The sequence below is a fragment of the Oncorhynchus tshawytscha genome, linkage group LG04 (assembly GCF_018296145.1).
Source record: "Oncorhynchus tshawytscha isolate Ot180627B linkage group LG04, Otsh_v2.0, whole genome shotgun sequence".
Lineage (NCBI taxonomy): Eukaryota > Metazoa > Chordata > Actinopteri > Salmoniformes > Salmonidae > Oncorhynchus > Oncorhynchus tshawytscha.
In genome coordinates this window covers 16,229,911-16,247,821 of record NC_056432.1, presented here as the reverse complement: position 1 = coordinate 16,247,821, position 17,911 = coordinate 16,229,911, and the positions used below count along the sequence as shown (strand labels likewise).

Sequence of the window (17,911 nt, the reverse complement as noted above, 5' to 3'; positions counted from 1 at the left end):
TCTCTCTCTCTCTCTCTCTCAAAAGCTTGCAGCTGTCTTTCAAAGAGAGGAGTTAGAACTAAGGACCAGCCTAGATAATGTTCCTCTTTTCTCTCTCCTCCTCACTTTGATTCTCTCGGGTGCAGTCCTCTGTGTTTTCAATGACAAAGCCATATTAACAAGCAACACCATATTAACAAGCAACACCCTATAGGATATATATATATATATATGTCTCTTAGGATGGGAAGAAACTCTGCCCACATGCTGTCTATTCATTTTTGGTGACTTAACACTTGGAAGTGAGGAGATGGGATAACTCTGTACAAGTTCCCATCACCAATCCAGCTCCACTTCCGAAAGAGAGAGCATCCTGAATCTCCCTCCCTCTTGCCCTCTCTCTCCGTCTGCTTAACAGATGGGAGGGCGGTTGGTAGAGCTCTTCCCCTCCCCCCTGAGAGGCCTGGTACCTGTTCAAAGATCCCTCTTTCCACCTCTTGTTCTCTCTCCCCTCTCTTTCCACCTCTTGTTCTCTCTCCCCTCTCTTTCCACCTCTTGTTCTGTCACTCCCCTCTATTTCTCCCTCTGTCAGCTCTCTCTAGGTTCTGCTACTTTGAGACAGACTATTCTCTATAGGTATGGTCACCATTCTCAATCCTTCTCTCTCGCTCCCTCAGCCCATCATGTCTTTCCTAATGTGCACTATGACCTTAGCAGTGACCCCCACTGGCCTTCCCCCACTGGCCTTCCCCAGCTGTTTCACTTCTCTCTCCTTCCCAAACCCGACATTTCCTCTGCTCTGCACTCACTCTCCCCATACTTGTTGGTTATGGATTAGTGAATTCGCTTAGTGTGGCATAGAAAGATTGTTAGTCTTCTCTCTCCCTCAGGTTCAGCAGTGGATGAAAAATCACAATATTCACCTAAAACATTCACCTATGTCTCATTCAGAGACTTGTCCCTAAGCCACTCCTGCGTTGTCTAGGCTATGTGCTTAGGGTCGTTGTCCTGTTAGAAGGAACCTTTGCACCAGTCTGAGGTCCTGAGTGGTTTGTAGCAGGTTTTCATCAAGGATCTCTCTGCACTTTACTCCATTCATCTTTCCCCCAATCCTGATTAGTCTCCCAGTCCCTGATGCTGAAAACCATCCCCACAGCATGATGCTGCCATAACCATGCTTCACCGTAGGGATGGTGACAGGTTTCCTCAAGACCTTCAAGGACCTTGGGGACCTTCAATGCTGCAGAAATTGTTTTTTTTTACCATTCTCCAGATCTGTGCCTCGATACAATCCTGTCTCGGAGCTCTACAGACAATTCCTTTGACCTCATGGCCTGATTTTTGTCTGACATCTACTGTCAACTGTGGGACCTTATATAGACAGGTGTGTGCCTTTCCAAATCATGTCCAATCAATTGAATTTATCACAGGTGGACTCCAATCAAGTCGAAGAAACATGTCAAGGATGATTAATGGAAACAGGATACACCAGAGCTCAATTTCAAGTCTCATAGCAAAGAATCTGAATTATTAGGTACATTATGGGGTATTGTGTGTAGATTGACGATCAACATTTTTTATTAAATCATTTAAGAATAAGGCTGTAACGTAACAAAATGTGGAAAAGGGGAAGGGGTCTGAATACTTTCTGAATGCACTGTAGACAAAGTTCTGTCTCATTATATTGGATTGCGCTCTCTGTCTCTCTATGTCTCTCTCTGTCTCTCTCTCTCGCTGCCTGTCTCTCCCCCTCTCTCCTCCCTCCCTCCCTCTCTTTCATTCTCCCCATCAGGTGGGCCGCGGCATGTCTCCTGGCGGGACACCGTCAAAGGGGTAAATTGGATTGTGCTGTTCTGTGGTAATCTTTTGGGAGTGCTTACTGTCACCAGCCAACCCTCACTGACCAGACCTGGGGAAGGCAGGAGCGTGGGCAATGGGGTGGGAGTGGGTGCGTGGGGTAGACGGAGGAGGGAGAGTTGACGAGCTGGGTGGAGGCTCTCGTGTTTGAGGGAGGAGGCAGAAGGAGGGAGTAGTGTTGAAGGGGAAGGGGAGGGAGGGGGATCACCGGCGCCGTGCTAAGCAGCACCTTTTCTCAGGCAGCAGTGGTTGCCGGAGCCAAAGCTGGGATTAAATGTTCAGGACATGGGCTTAGTCTTAGTGTTACATAAGGACTAAGGTGTTGCTCCAGAGGGTGTAAACATTGAGAGGCTCAGGGGGGAGGAGTAACTGCGCTGAAGCCACCAATGGAGAGAGGCATTGCGTTAGCTTTCAAGAGACGGAGTAGAGCTGCGTGGTGCTCCTCCACTGTCAGGGTCTGATTGAGGTATGCTAGCCTGCCCAGGGGATAGATATGTTGTTGTCCTTGTTGTGTCTGTGAACTGTTGAGCACCACTGATAGGCTGGAGTGTTAGTCTGTCTGAAGACACTCTTTCATCTTTCTGACAACACTTTACTGTTTTTAATGACTTATGCTGTGTAACCATAGAAAATTAACAAGAGTATCATTAAATACTAAACCAATGTGTCCTTTTAGATGTTAGTCTCGTTAGTACTGTTGTTCCCTATGGTTGATTATACAGTCAGTGGTCTTGTTTCCAGTGTCGTTCGCAGTGGAACAATCGTCACATGAGTATGGTTTTGTCACAAGGGTGAAGAAGAGCTGTTGACATGCTTATGGTCAATGTGCATGTTAATCAGGAGATTATATACATTTATAAACAGCAAAAATAGAAATGTCCTCTCACTGTCAACTGCGTTTATTTTCAACAAACATAACATGTGTAAATATTTTTATGAACATAACAAGATTCAACAACTGAGACATAAACTGAACAATTTCCACAGACATGTGACTAACAGAAATTGAATAATGTGTCCCTGAACAAAGGGGGGGACAAAATCAAAAGTAACAGTTAGTGGCCACCAGCTGCATTAAGTACTGCAGTGCATCTCCTCCTCCAAGACTGCACCAGATTTGCCAGTTCTTGCTGTGAGATGTTACCCCACTCTTCCACCAAGGCACCAGCCAGTTCCTAGACATTTCTGGGGGGAATGGCCCTAGTCCTCACCCTCCTATCCAACAGGTCCCAGACGTGCTCAATGGGATTGAGATCCGGGCTCTTTGCTGGCCATGGCAGAACACTGACATTCCGGTCTTGCAGGAAATCATGCACAGAACGAGCAGTATGGCTGGTGGTATTGTCATGCTGGAGGGTCATGTCAGGATGAGCCTGCAGGAAGGGTACCACATGAGGGAGGAGGATGTCTTCCCTGTAATGCATAGTGTTGAGATTGCCCGCAATGACAAGAAGCTCAGTCCGATGATGCTGTGACACACCGCCCCAGACCATGACGGACCCTCCACCTCCAAATCGATCCTACTCCAGAGTACAGGCCTCGGTGTAAGTACAGGTGAGACAAAACCGCAACTCGTCAGTGAAGAGCACTTTTTGCAAGTCCTGTCTGGTCCAGCGACGGTGGGTTTGTGCCCATAGGTTACGTTGTTGCCGGTGATGTATGGTGAGGACCTGCCTTACAACAGGCCTGCAAGCCCTCAGTCCAGCCTCTATTAGCCTATTGCGGACAGGTTGAGCACTGATGGAGGGATTGTGCGTTCCTGGTGTAACTCGGGCATCCTGTACCTGTCAGGTGTGATGTTCAGATGTACCGATCCTGTGCTGGTGTTGTTACACGTGGTCTGCCACTGCGAGGACGATCAGCTGTCCGTCCTGTCTCCCTGTAGCACTGCCTTAGGCGTCTCACAGTACGGACATTGCAATTTATTTCCCTGGCCACATCTGCAGTCCTCAAGCCTCCTTGCAGCATGCCAAAGGCACGTTCACGCAGATGAGCACGGATCCCGGGTATCTTTATTTTGGTGTTTTTCAAAGTCAGTAGAAAGGCCTCTTTAGTGTCCTAAGTTTTGTAAGCTATTAGTGTCATGCCTAAGTTCTGTAAGCTGATAGTCTTAATGACCGTTCCACAGGTGCATGTTCATTAATTGTTTATGGTTCATTGAACAAGCATGGGAAACAGTGTTTAAACCCTTTACAATGAAGATCTGTGAAGTTATTTGGATTTTTACGAATTATCTTTGAAAGACAGGGTTCTGAAAAAGGGTTGTTTTTCTTTGCTGAGTTTATATGTACATATATATAACTGTGTATATATATATATATATATATATATATATATATATATATATATATATATATATAGATTGAGAAAAAGAGAGAAAAGAGAGAGAGAGAGAGAGAGAGAGAGACTCACAATGAACAAGTATAGTCAACATCATTTGAGTGGCATCATCTCTGAAGGATGTGAGCCAGTAGTGAGGAAAGCCTAAATTAGATAGGTAACCACATTGGACTTGTACAAGCTTGATTATAAACAAAGTGTCAAATAGCCACACCGTTCTCGGACTCAATATATGAAACCTGAGCTACTGTCAACCTGGAGACAATTCGGAGACGTTAAGCTACACCTAATAGGCTTGATTTCACTTGGCTCCATCTCCCAGGAGAGAATGAAGATATAAGAGAGCCAACTAGTGGCATGCAGGAGTACAGGTGTTTTGAACCTGTGCTCTTCAATACTGAGAATAATTCTCACTGGTATTCCTAAAGCAAGTTCACATGGGTGTATAACTGACAAGACCTGTGTCTACCAGCCACGTCTATTACCAATGCCTTCCGCTCAAGAAGCGTAGGGGTCGAATGTACAGCAGTGTGTAGTTGTTCACCATGAGGGTTGGGGTGCTTTCTCCTGCATCATGTCACTCAATAAACACATAGATTCAGGTTAGAGGAAGATGAAACAAGAAAGGAAATATGGGTGTGTGTGTGTGTGAGAGAGAGAGAGATTGACATGTCTTTTGGTGAAGCAGTGTCATCTTCCACATCAATGTCTGCGGCTCGCGCTGCCAGGTGCCGGAAATCTGGTTCAGAAAGGAGAGAAAAGAGAGAATGGGAAGGGGAGAAAAAAGCAGGCTAGATGGTTTTTAATGCGACGGCGCTGACAGCTCCCCTGCATTGCACTGAGCTTAAATAATGGGATGCTCATTTGCATAACGAGGAACGTTATCACCTCTACTGTCAAAATAAAACACAACAGTTCTTCTGCTCCTCCCTGAGATAGATTGGGTTGGCCTACTTTAGCACTCTGGAGAGAAGTACCAGAGATCTGGCTTACTCAAGCTCACACACGCATGCACACACTCTTTGGAAGTCAGCTATTTCACTCACACACACTATCGGTCCAGCTCAGCCCACACACACATGTGCATGCATGTGCACACAAACACACACACACACACACACACACACACACACACACACACACACACACACACACACACACACATTGTGTCCAGCTGGTTTAAGTCCTAGTATAAATGTTCAAGACCGAATTTGTCGGGAATCAGCTCTATTGCCGTCATTTTAAAGGTCAAATCTATAGTGTTTCTGAACAAGGCAAGGCTAGGTTTCACATCTGCATCCAAGCCAGTCTCCATGTCGGCCATTTTAGAACTGTGTTGGAGGTAGACTAGATTAGTCTTACTTTGCCGTCGTTCTGTAAACAAACTGCTGTTTTTCAGGAGAAAGAAAGTGTATTTCTTAGTCTGTAGGTAACGTTACACTGTGGGTGATTAGAGCATTTAAGTTAGCGGCACTTCCAAACTGTCAAACTCTCTGTGAATGAGACGAGATCCTGACAGCGCTGTCTCTGCTCATAGTTGGCACGGTAACGCAACAAACCTGATTTGCATGATATCGACAGTAAAAAACACAGCGTTCCTTTCACAACATGTTGACAGATTAGTTGTATTTCTTCCCCCTCCCTTGTGGCAACGATGATGTGACTTTTCTCCCACCCATACCCCCCCACCCCCTCGTTTTCTTTGTGCCATATTTCATGTCACTTAATGCTTATCCTCTATCCTTCTGTCTCCCTCTCTCTTTTTCTTTCTCTAATGCAGGTACGGATGCTGGAATCTTTGAATTGATCGGAGCAAGTCAAGAGAAGAGAGAGAAGAGAGAGAAGAGAAAGCGTTTTGAGGAGAGGCAGAAGAAAGCATAAAGTTCTTTAGGGAGAGGAGAGAAGAAGAAGACGGGGACAATGGGGAGGAAAAAGATTCAGATCACGCGGATTATGGATGAACGCAACAGACAGGTAAGCCCCATGAAGAAGGAAGGATGGATGACGGAGGGGGGTGGAAATACCTTACTGTGGGCCTGGGGGAGACCATGGTAGGTGTGCTGACTGAAGTCTTCAGGGAGTCTGGATGTGACGGTGTCATGGTGGTGGCAGGAGGGTGATTGTTCTGGGTGCCCTGGAGGTTTACATGGAGGTAGTAGTACGTCTTGTTTTTCTTAAATGTAACATACACTGGTGGCACCCTATCACACCCTCTCACACCCTCTCACACCCTCTCACACTCTCTCACACCATGCCACCCACTTTAGCTCATGGCAGTGGAATATTACTATGCAGGGTGGGTGGAGAAGGGAGGGGAAGGGTGGGAGAAAACACAAACAAACAACCAAACAGAGATGGAGGTCTCATGCACGCACCATACACCACAGAGAGCGCCCTGGGATGGGTGGAGCTAAGAGGGCACTGAGAGGCCGACATGCTCCATCTGTCTCAGGGCTGGTTGCGCCTTCTGTATCTTTCCTCTCAATGTACCTTTAAATCAAGGCTCATGCTCAAATGTATTGAAATCACGTAGCCAACATATGTAAGTAGAATCAATGTTTATATTTCAAAAGAAGAGGCACATTGATTTGATGATCCCTTGTATAGGCAAAGGATTTACCATAAATATCACATTCAACCAGCTTGCTTAATTTGTGGCCCTGTCTTCAATGATAAATTACAACAAAACATCAGCCACACAGCCCAGGAAATGGATGGAGACAGACCTGTCTCTCTCTCTGCCCTGCAGGCCCACAATCCATTACTTCCTGTGGCACCAGTGACCACCACCACTCTGTCAGCTCCCTGTCAGGCCAATTGGATCCATACCCTACTAATAAGCCCCCCTCCAATCACAGGTCACACACACTCCCTTCCTCCTCAGTCTCCACCAATCTGTGAACCATTATCCCAGCATACTGTCATGACATTCAATGGTTCTTACATCTATCACACTAGAGTGGTTCAGACTCTCTTAGATCCTTCTACTTGTCATGTCTTTATTCTGTATTGGCTGACATTTAGCAGAGTACCTCACTGTCCCTTCTAGCCGCTGACAGTATGACATCTCAACATAAACACATAAACACTGGCTGTCTTTACCCTGCTGTTGTGACTTGACATAAAAAGGTGCTAGAAATCGATTGGACTCCACTGAAGTGACTGTTGCAGCTGGGTGGTCTGAAAACTCCTTGGTGAGAAGTAGACAGAATAAATAAATGAAAGAGGAGGAGGCGAGTGGAGCTGTCATGAAGTCCGTTATGTGCTACTTGACTCTCTGGGAGCTCTACAGTTGTTCCCAGACATCAGGTTTTTGGGGTCAGGGTATTGAAGTCAAAAGTAGGGGAGGGAGTGTGGGAGAGGTCCGGGAGTTTCAGAGGGGAAGGCTACCACATTGCACCAGCACCCACACCTCCTGTGCACTTTTATCTCAGCCTCCTCTCCCTCCCTACCCATCACACCGCAGACCAGGCTCACCGGCCGCACCAGGCACTCCGGCTCCCGAGGATGAGGAGGGAAGAGAGGGAGACAGGAAGGACACCTGAGGGGAATCAATACCACAGATATCCGGGGTTCGTTTACAGAGAGAGAGGGAAGGAGGGAGGGCGGGAGAGAGGGGAGGAGGGGGAGAGAGGGAAGGAGGGGGAGAGAGGGAAGGAGGGGGAGAGAGGGAAGGAAGACGTGAGAGGAGGGAGGGAGGTAGGTAGGGAGAGGAGAGGAGAGGAGAGGAGAGGAGAGGGAGAGAGGAGAGGAGAGGAGAGGAGAGGAGAGGAGAGGAGAGGAGAGGAGAGAGAGAGGAGAGGAGAGGAGAGGAGAGGAGAGGAGAGGAGAGGAGAGGAGAGGAGAGGGAAGAGAAAGGGAGCAAGTGATTTTAACAGTTTATACCTGAGATCTCTTGTAATCAATTTTACACCTGCAATATTCCTTGCCTTTTTACACATTGTTTTGAATACATACTGATACAAGATTCTTAAATACACTTCTTAAACATCTTTTGAATGAACTATTTTGCTTTTTGCTTTTTGTTGTACATGGCAATGGAGGTAAATGACATCAGTTGTCATGTCTGAGCCAAGCAAGAGGTGCACGAAGGAGGTTGGTGGCACCTTAATTGGGGAGAATGGGCTTGTGGTAACGGCTGGAACGGATTAGGAGGAATGGTATCAAATACCATTATAATACCATTATATTATCAAATACCACACATGGTTTCCATGTGTTTGATTCCATTCCATTCGCTCTATTCCAGCCATTATTATGAGCCGTCCTCCCCTCAGCAGCCTCCACTGGTGTACACAAAGGAGACCATCACAAGGAAGAAGGAGACCTTTGGCACACAGAAACAAAGAAGATTTTCTGTTTTTATTTTGTCTAAATGGCAGCCTGAGCTTTGCATATTTTCACTTCTCCTTTGAGGAAACATCCTCATACTACAGCCAAATAAACATCAGAGGGGTTACCTTTAGCCTCCACATTCTTTGCATGCTTCACAAGCTCCCATCCTGCCCTGAACCAAACTCAAAACTTAAAATCTACTACAGTTCTCTGATCCATCCATACACATGAAGGAATAGATCAAACTACACTTGAATTAGTAGATTGGCAATCAGGCTGGTGTGGCTGTCAACGTTTGACCTCTTATGTCATACTTCATATGTTTGCTATGTCAGCCCTATGTAGATATTACAAAGCCTTTAACTCCTCATCCCTATTGATGTCCACTTCCCTGTTCTCCCTGCCCTCTGTTAAAGCTCTCTGCAGCCACCCTGCCACCCACGGGCTCCGCTGCCCACCGGCACGTGGCCTCCGTCTCTCTGTGTGGCCACTTTGGCCTGCCACCCCCAGACCCTGAAACACTTCCCCAGAGCAGGGGCACCATGGTCAGGCCTCCCTGGCATTGACTGTCTGCCCAGAGCTCCGGACAGAGGGCAGCAGTGTGTGAGTCCTGGCTCCCGGCCCCCCACCACTCAGACCCTCTCCCAGCCCCGGGCACATGAAAGGGCCCCCTGTGCCATAAATGCACAGACCGTAGACAGAGAGCAGACACACACACTCACACAAACACACACACACACACTTACACAGACATACACACACACACAGATATCTATTGCAGGCATACATGCTCAAACATATTATACACTCAGACACATACTTAGACACACACATACATTTCTATTTAACACACATATATATTTAATTAGACTGAGGTAAACACTTCTATCTCTCGTCTTGTCGTTAACATCCAGGGTCGGCCATCATGGAGTCCAGCTAATTGGGGCTAATTAAGGGTAATACAGATTGACACGTCTGTCCAGCCAGAGCCAGTTCAGCCGTGTGTGTGTGTGTGTGTGTGTGTGTGTGTGTGTGTGTGTGTGTGTGTGTGTGTGTGTGTGTGTGTGTGTGTGTGTGTGTGTGTGCGTGCGACAGTGGGGGTGGTGGGTTGTAAAGGGGAAGAGCCCCTGTGGAGGGCTCAGAGGTTAAACATGGATGAAGTCATCAGTCACAGGAAGATGAAATGTGCCCCCTCCCCATTTCTCTCCTCAGTCAGGACTCAAAATCACAACAATATATGTTTATCTTCAGCACGTGAGCTTATTTCTTTCTTATCAAGGAAACCATCCACACCACCGCAGAATGAAGAAACATGGTTCTTTCACTTACAACAATTCCGGCATGTCTCCAATCAACAGCGGTGGGTGAGAAAGCTTGTGAGGGAAATTAACGGCAGGAAAATAATGAGGCCCTCAGGGTATCTCTTCACCCCTACACTTCTCCTCTCTTCCCCCGTTTCCCACCTTTTCTCTTGTCCTTGATCGTTACCTCTGTGAGCCAAGCTCCTCTGTGTCAGTCTGCTCAACCCTGAGAGACCTCACCTAGAGATCGCTTGCAAAAACACCTCACCTTTCCTCCACTTTATGCCCTCTTTTGTCTTCTCATCTTCTTTAACTGCCTCTTTTCTTCTTCTCTTGTACTGCTACTCTCCTCTGTGTCCTCTTTTCTTCTTCTCTTGTACTGCTACTCTCCTCTGTGTCCTCTTTTCTTCTTCTCTTGTACTGCTACTCTCCTCTGTGTCCTCTTTTCTTCTTCTCTTGTATGTCCTCTTTTCTTCTTCTTATCTTGTACTCTTTTCTTCTTCTCTTGTACTGCTACTCTCCTCTGTGTCCTCTTTTCTTCTTCTCTTGTACTGCTACTCTCCTCTGTGTCCTCTTTTCTTCTTCTCTTGTACTGCTACTCTCCTCTTTGTCCTCTTTTCTTCTTCTCTTGTACTGCTACTCTCCTCTGTGTCCTCTTTTCTTCTTCTCTTGTACTGCTACTCTCCTCTTTGTCCTCTTTTCTTCTTCTCTTGTACTGCTACTCTCCTCTTTGTCCTCTTTTCTTCTTCTCTTGTACTGCTACTCTCCTCTTTGTACTCTTTTCTTCTTCTCTTGTACTGCTACTCTCCTCTTTGTCCTCTTTTCTTCTTATCTTGTACTGCTACTCTCCTCTTTGTCCTCTTTTCGTGCATTTTCAATTCCTATGAAAGTGGCAGTAAAAAATATACTTTTTGGTGTCTCTTTTTCCTTCTTTATCTTTCAACTGGAGCTCTGTGCAACAAGACATTTTCATCCTCACAAATGAATGAAAAGAAAAAGTTATTTTGTTCAATCTTGCCACTGACTCGACTCTTGCAAAGTTAACACACACATTTTTTTCAGCAGGGACTGGATATATCACTTTCCACTTGTGGTTTTACAGTCTAAACAGGAACATACAGAGCACGACCATACTCGGGCAGGAGTGCTTTTCTCAGAAATCACTACCTCCGGGAAAAGAAAATCCAATGAAATCACTGCATTAAGCATGTTTCATATTGCAATGCAGGATTATTTCTCAGACATTACTAGTTGATAGATTTGAATTGATTAACTTTCATTTCAATATAATCTCTTGTACAGGAGTTAGTTTTTATGTACTCTGAAAGTCTATTAGGAGTGGGTGGGTGCTAGGTGGTGGTGGGGAGTGGAGTAAGCATATATTAGAGATGTGAGCTCAAACAAAGCTCCTGTTGTCATCATTCATCTCCAGCAGCCTGTTTGGCTCTGAGGAGAGTTCAGGCCCAAGTCTTGGACTCCTCTCCTTATTCCTTTAGTGTGGGGAGCCTTCTGACAATAGGACAAGTGTTTGTGTGTGAAGGGCACTGGTATTAAGTGTTGACTTGTATGCGTGTGTGCATGCACTTATGTTGAGTGTGTAAATATGCCATGTCTTAATTTGATCATCCTGTTGCAGGAATTGTTTACAGTGAATCCTATGTGAAAGCAGTATTATAGTGTATTCAAGCTTTAAAAAGGCTTCTAAAGTTTTACATTTCCGATTTAACATTTCACACTTGATTTGCCCTAACGAAAAATGTATCAACGCCATTAATTATAATCCACATAACAGTTCACATTTCCTGCTGCTGATGGATTATTTTTCTGCTGTGTGAACCTGGCTCTTATTAAGATACGGCATCTGTATGATGTGTGTGATGATATTTGCATGAGTCTTAACATATTGTGTGTATATTTGCTTGGTTAAATGACCGCTCTCGGTCCCTGTCTCTCTCCTCATCCTCCTCCTCCTCCCCCCAGGAGGTGGGAAGCAGAAGCGAGGCCCATTGTGAAGGGGAAGCCACCAGACTCTTCCTGTTATGAGAGGAAATGCATAGAAATGTGCTTCCTGTGCCCCCCCTCCTCCCTCCCCCCCTTCACCCTAAGCCACTCGCTGACTTTTTTTCCTCTCCTCTTTTTCCCTCCTCTCTTTTCTCCTTTCTTGTCTGTGGCCATAGTACGTCAGTTCAGTCCTTTGGAGCTCCTCATGGTAAACATGTTTGTCCTCTTGGTTGACGCTGTCCGTCTTGAGGGGAAAGAGAGGGAGGGAGGGTGGGAAGGAGGGAGTGTATATACAGTACACTATGTGAGGAGGCTGAACGTTCAGCCTCTGACCAGATGTCATGCTCTCACACAAAACATCAAACAGTGAGGCCTCTGGTCTTCCTATACTCTCATTCTAAGACCATGCACAATTATGCACAATTAGGTGCAACTATAGATTTCACACTCTGGGGCCCCTGAAATTTCTGCAGTAAAAAAAAACACTCATCCACAGTTTGTTTGACACTTACACTGTTTTACCCAGCAAACCTCCCGCCCTGATAGTGGCAAAGGTGCTACAATAATGTTCTGTGATTACCACGTTAATGTAGCTATCAGCGCCCACCCATCAGCGAAAAGAGAGGGTTTTAGAGAGAGGTTAAAACACATTGAAAGTGGTGGTGGTATGGAGACCAATGGGATAGATCGGAGATAGAGTTAGGCCTCCAATGGACATTCCATTCAAAGTATACTGACTGCATTGGGTTACAAAGTGGAAGTGGGGAGTGGAGAGTGGGGAGTGGAAGTGGGGAGTGGGGAGTGGGGAGTGGGGAGTGGGGGGGAGTGGAAGTGGGGAGTGGGGAGTGGAGAGTGGGGAGTGGAAGTGGGGAGTGGAAGTGGGGAGTGGGAGTGGAGAGTGGGGGAGTGGAGAGTGGGGAGTGGAGAGTGGAGGTGGGGAGTGGGGAGTGGGGAGTGGGGAGTGCGGAGTGGAGAGTGGAGAGTGGAGAGTGGAGAGTGGAGAGTGGAGAGTGGAGAGTGGAGAGTGGAGAGTGGAGAGTGGAGAGTGGGGAGTGGAAGTGGGGAGTGGGGGCCAGAACATTGGTTAGAGGGCCCGTAACAGTGTTGCAGTATTTCAGAACGGTCTTGAGACCACATACGGAGTGGGTCGGTCTTGACTCAGTGTCGGATTCATTTGTACTCAGTCATGTCTTGGTCTCGGACGCTGAGGCCTCGTCATTTCTTCCCGAGAGCAGCGGAGTAAAATACGCATAATTATCAGCAGGTGTCATTTGGTTTACCTAGCAACTTGAATGACTGTTATGCAGTTAGCATGTCTCTTTCATTGACATATTCACTCTGGCTATCTCCTCCGATTTCAGAGCACTCTCGTCTGAGTGTGCCAGAGCGCAGAACAACTGATGAATTTACGAATGTGCAACGCCTGCTGAATATGACTGGTGTCAGTAAACATAGGCAAAAAAAGTGAACAGCCTAACCAGTTCTGCTACAGCGAGTAAAATGGTTACATTTGTGTCTGGAAGTAGCAAGCTAGCCAACTTTGGTCAGTTAGCTTGGGATGCTACAATTCCACATTGTTTATCAGTGTAATTTTGACGGCCAACTAGCTGAAAAAGTTTGAAAAGTTTTAACTAATATTCCTTTGTTAGATTTTAGCTCATCTTGCTATGGCTAGCATTAGTTGTTGATGTAGTTGTTGTTGTAGTTGTGCAAAACTGAGGGAGAGAAAGCCTACCTTTTCAAAGTTGTTTGATCAATAGGATCATAAAGGTCCAAAATTAAGAGGACTCCCGTGGTGTTTACATATTAGCAGAAATCCATTCAGATATATTTTGCGGCTTTTGGCGAATGTATTCTAATGATCTAAAGTCACGATGTTGCAACTGCCTGTAAACACACAGTCCAGTTCAAACTGAATGATGGCAGGCCTCTATGGCAAATGGCTTGTTTGTATAAAGTTCTACTATAGCTCTGATTGGCTATAGCGCACTGGTCTGTGTAGACTCTGGTGCTGGACAAGACAGATGTTTTTATTCGGTTTAATTTACTGAAGTGTCCAAATGCAATGCCTGCTTTCCCACTATATGCTATAGAATTTACACCAATGCCTTAGTATACATACAGTTGAAGTAGGAACTTTACATACACTTAGGTTGGAGTCATTAAAACTTGTTTTTCAACCACCACAAATGTCTTATTAACAAACTATAGTTTTGGTAAGTTGGTTAGGACATATACTTTGTAATTTTCAATTTTCAACAGTCAATTTTTCAACAATTGTTTACAGACAGATTATTTCACTTATAATTCCCTGTATCACAACTCCAGTGGGTCAGAAGTTTACATACACTAAGTTGACTGTGCCTTTAAACAGCTTGGAAAATTCCAAAAAAGTATGTCATGGCTTTAGAAGCTTCTGATAGGCTAATTGACATAATTTGAATCAATTGGAGGTTTACCTGTGGATGTATTTCAAGGCCTACCTTCAAACTCAGTGCCTCTTTGCTTGACATCATGGGAAAATCAAAGAAATCAGCCAAGACCTCAGAAAAAAATATTTGACCTCCAAAATTCTGGTTCATCCTTGGGAGCAATTTTCAAATGCCTGGAGGTACCACGTTCATCTGTACTGTACAAACCATGGCACTCAAGTATAAACACCATGGGACCACACAGACGTCATACCACTCAGGAAAGAGACGCATTCTGTCTTCTATCAGTATTACTATATATTATTATTATTATTATTTTAGAAATCCTTATCCCTTCTCTGAAGGCATAGAAGGCCCATGGTTCCATTCTCTGTTTGGGTTAGTAATAATTTGTAGAGTGGATCTATTTTCCTCCAGCATGCATTTTTTCTCTATTCTGAATGTCTAAAAAATCCAAATGTTGTTCTAAAATATGAACACAGAATATGACAAAAGGAAAATTACAATCATGGTCTTGAATTGGAATCGCATTTTTCTGGTCTCGGTGTTGACCCTTGTCCACCTCCCAGTTTCGGTCTTGACTCAGTCTTGCCCATCCCCCTCCAGTCCTGGTCTTGACTCAGTCTTGCCCATCCCCCTCCAGTCCTGGTCTTGACTCAGTCTTGCCCATCCCCCTCCAGTCCTGGTCTTGATTTGGACTCGATTTTCTCCGTCTTGGTCTTGAATCAGTCTTGCTTTAGGTGGTCTCGAACACAACACTGGCTCATAGCGACAGGAGGTGGCTGCAGTGAGTGAGTGACATCACCAGCACAAGGGTCATGTCCCACGGCTAACTGTGGGCACATGACATCATCAAGTGAGGTCACAGTGTAGCGTTTTGCCAAGCAGTTTAAATCACCACCACTCAGAGAACTATCTAGAGCTACAGTACCTGCTTCATTTTGTATATATGGATTACTTTTTAAAAATCTAATCCATATGTTAAGAGTATGGAATGGCGGTGTATGGGATTTTTATGTAGGTGTTATTTGTAAAGCTTTTTTGTTGTTGCAGATTCTATACATAATATGGGCCTCGCCTTTGAGATACATTAGCTCTGCCCCTGGTAGTGCCATGTGTACTACCTGCCACCTTTTATAGTATTGATGTCAGTTTAAAGTGAGTGGGTGATGCCAGCATGAGCCTGCATGTTAGATTAGGTCCACTACTGGTCTACTGCTACAATGTATCTTACCCTAAAGCCTCTGGCACCAGAACTTCAACTTCCTGTAAGTTTCTTCAACTTCCTGTATGTTCCTTCAACTTCTTCTAAGTTCCTTCAACTTCCTGCCACCTGAGGAAGACACCACTTAGGACCTGTTCCAGACTAAACTCACATGACCTTCTAGTGGTGTCTTGTTGAGTTTGTCGTGTAGCCAGCAGCCAGCAGCCAGCAGGCCTAGTTAGGCCTTGATGTTTGTATTTCTGTCCCAGTGCATTATAGTTTCCTGTGGGCTTGTTATGACAATTAATCATCCAGTCGCTACCTGCCTTTGGTCCTTTGCCTCTGAACGAGGTTCATTTTTTAGCATTTCGGTATGACTGTAAATGTCACCATGGTATTTAAAGCCCTGGGAGTCTTTCAGCGGTAAATCAGTCACGTATTAGTGAATTCTAGAGCCTTTTTCATGCATAATGGTACGGAGAGTTGAAAGCGTCGCCTGTCTCTGGTTTCACCTCTGTTGTCTTTAAGACCTGGTGGCCATTCGATATGGAGCTCATTGTGGCATGTGACATCACTCACCAACTGGGAGGGAAGGCTGGGACAGGGTCGTAGTTCATCTGAGGTTGGCCTATACAGAATGACGCTTCTCAACTCATCGTAGAAGGAAGGACAATGAGGGGAGGATGATAGATGTTGTTTGATATTATAACATTTCTGTGGTGCGTCCTGTCCGATTTCATTTCAGGAAAGGAAAGGCAAAACTCTATAGAAATCTATCCTTCTTCTCCTCTTTCAATCCTCTGAGCTTTTCAGCTCCTGAAGACCTCAATGATAACATCAGAAAGATCTGCATTGATACATTCATTCATTCATTCCTTCACTGATAAGTTGATGTGGTCCATCCATATACAGATGTAGGATCTTCATTCGATCAAACATTTACTGCTGAGAATTTTTTCCTGCAGGACTTGATTTGCCCTCATGAAAAATGTATCAATGTCTACAAAAATGGCCATTCATTTTAATTCACTTAATTTTTCACATTTCCTGTTGCTGCAGGATTATTTTCCTGCTGTAGCAAACTGGCTCAAATGGTGATCCTATATCTGTATGCCTAAGCAAAGGTTTTAACTCTAGAACTGTCAATCTGATAGACCTGAACAGTTGGCTGTGCTCATAATCTTTCCGAGCCATTCATATTCATCAGTATGTGTGTAAATGGTGTGTTATTGGGGAAGAAAGGTGTCAGGAGTGAATAGAAGAGACAAACACCCCCCTTCTCGCTCTCTATCTCTGTCTCTCAATCAACCCTCATCAGGTTCCAGCTCCAGTCACAGAGAAAGAAGAGAGAGGGGGGATAAAGAGAGACAAAAAGAGAGAGACAGCAAAGAGCTTATGAAGCCAGACATCTAGTGGGTTTCACCTTGGGCGTGTAGCTTTGAAATTACTGCACTGGTGTGGGTGACCATTTTCCTCCCACCACTGAAGGCATGAGACATGAATGACACAACTCACATGGTGCTATTGAGAAAGCTAAAGGTACCTTTATATGTTTGTGTTTAAAGATGATGTGCTGAGGTAGTGGGCCTCAAACACATGCACACACACGACCACACATACACACACACACACACACACACACACACACACACACACACACAGGCCCCCATATGTGAAAACTGTGTGGTTTCTCTGGTGCAACTTTTCTATCTACCTTGTGCTTCAAGAAGTAGCTATATGAAACAAAACTCAGCAAGCAAACCCCTGTGTTATTTTTACAAATACAATGATGCTTCTTTAATAGACTGTTAGCAGTCGTAGCTATACTCTCTCAAGCCCACAATAGAGTTTGTGTGTGTGTGTGTGTGTGTGTGTGTGTGTGTGTGTGTGTGTGTGTGTGTGTGTGTGTGTGTGTGTGTGTGTGTGTTGGTGCGTACGCGTGCACGTGCGTCTGTGTGTTGTGATGAACTGATCTGCGTCATTGTTATCTCTTCAAGACAGATCGCATTTCTTATCAGCCTCTTTTTTCTTCTCACCAGAGTATATGGACAGTTACAGTAACCTTTCACCTTTCAGTGGAGAACAGGTTGGAGTGGAGAACAGCCCTGACTTTGAGAAATTCTTTCATGCAGCCTTCAGTTTCATGATTTTTGAGTGGAAAAGCTCTGATTGCGCCAGATTTCTCTTTTCTTCATACATTATGAAGGAAAACAAAAAAGTAATGTATGGAGTTTTATTTTCATAATAAAATGAGGATTGTGTGTTGGAAAATCCATGTTGATGTTGACACAGGGGTTTGGTCTGGTCAGGTGTACTGTAGAGGAACTGAAACACCCCATTCCAGTCACCAACAAGGAAAACACAGCACACATACCAGTGATGAAAACCTGCTTATAAATTCATCCTCAGACTCTCACCCTCTCTCTAACCTCTCTCTCTCCCTCCTCTCTCCTTTCTCCTCC

At 45.1% G+C, this 17,911-nt stretch overlaps 1 protein-coding gene across 11 annotated transcripts in view; it reads left to right on the top strand.

Moving 5' to 3' along the window:
* Nucleotides 1–17,911, top strand: part of LOC112249437 (myocyte-specific enhancer factor 2C) — a 110,533-nt gene that overhangs the window by 42,925 nt on the left and 49,697 nt on the right. For all 11 annotated transcript variants that reach the window (XM_042320372.1, XM_042320369.1, XM_042320370.1 and 8 more), the window contains one exon: nucleotides 5,957–6,150. In XM_042320372.1, the coding sequence (XP_042176306.1) occupies nucleotides 6,097–6,150 (54 nt within the window). In that variant the 5' untranslated portion in view covers nucleotides 5,957–6,096. The remainder of the gene's footprint in view (nucleotides 1–5,956; nucleotides 6,151–17,911) is intronic.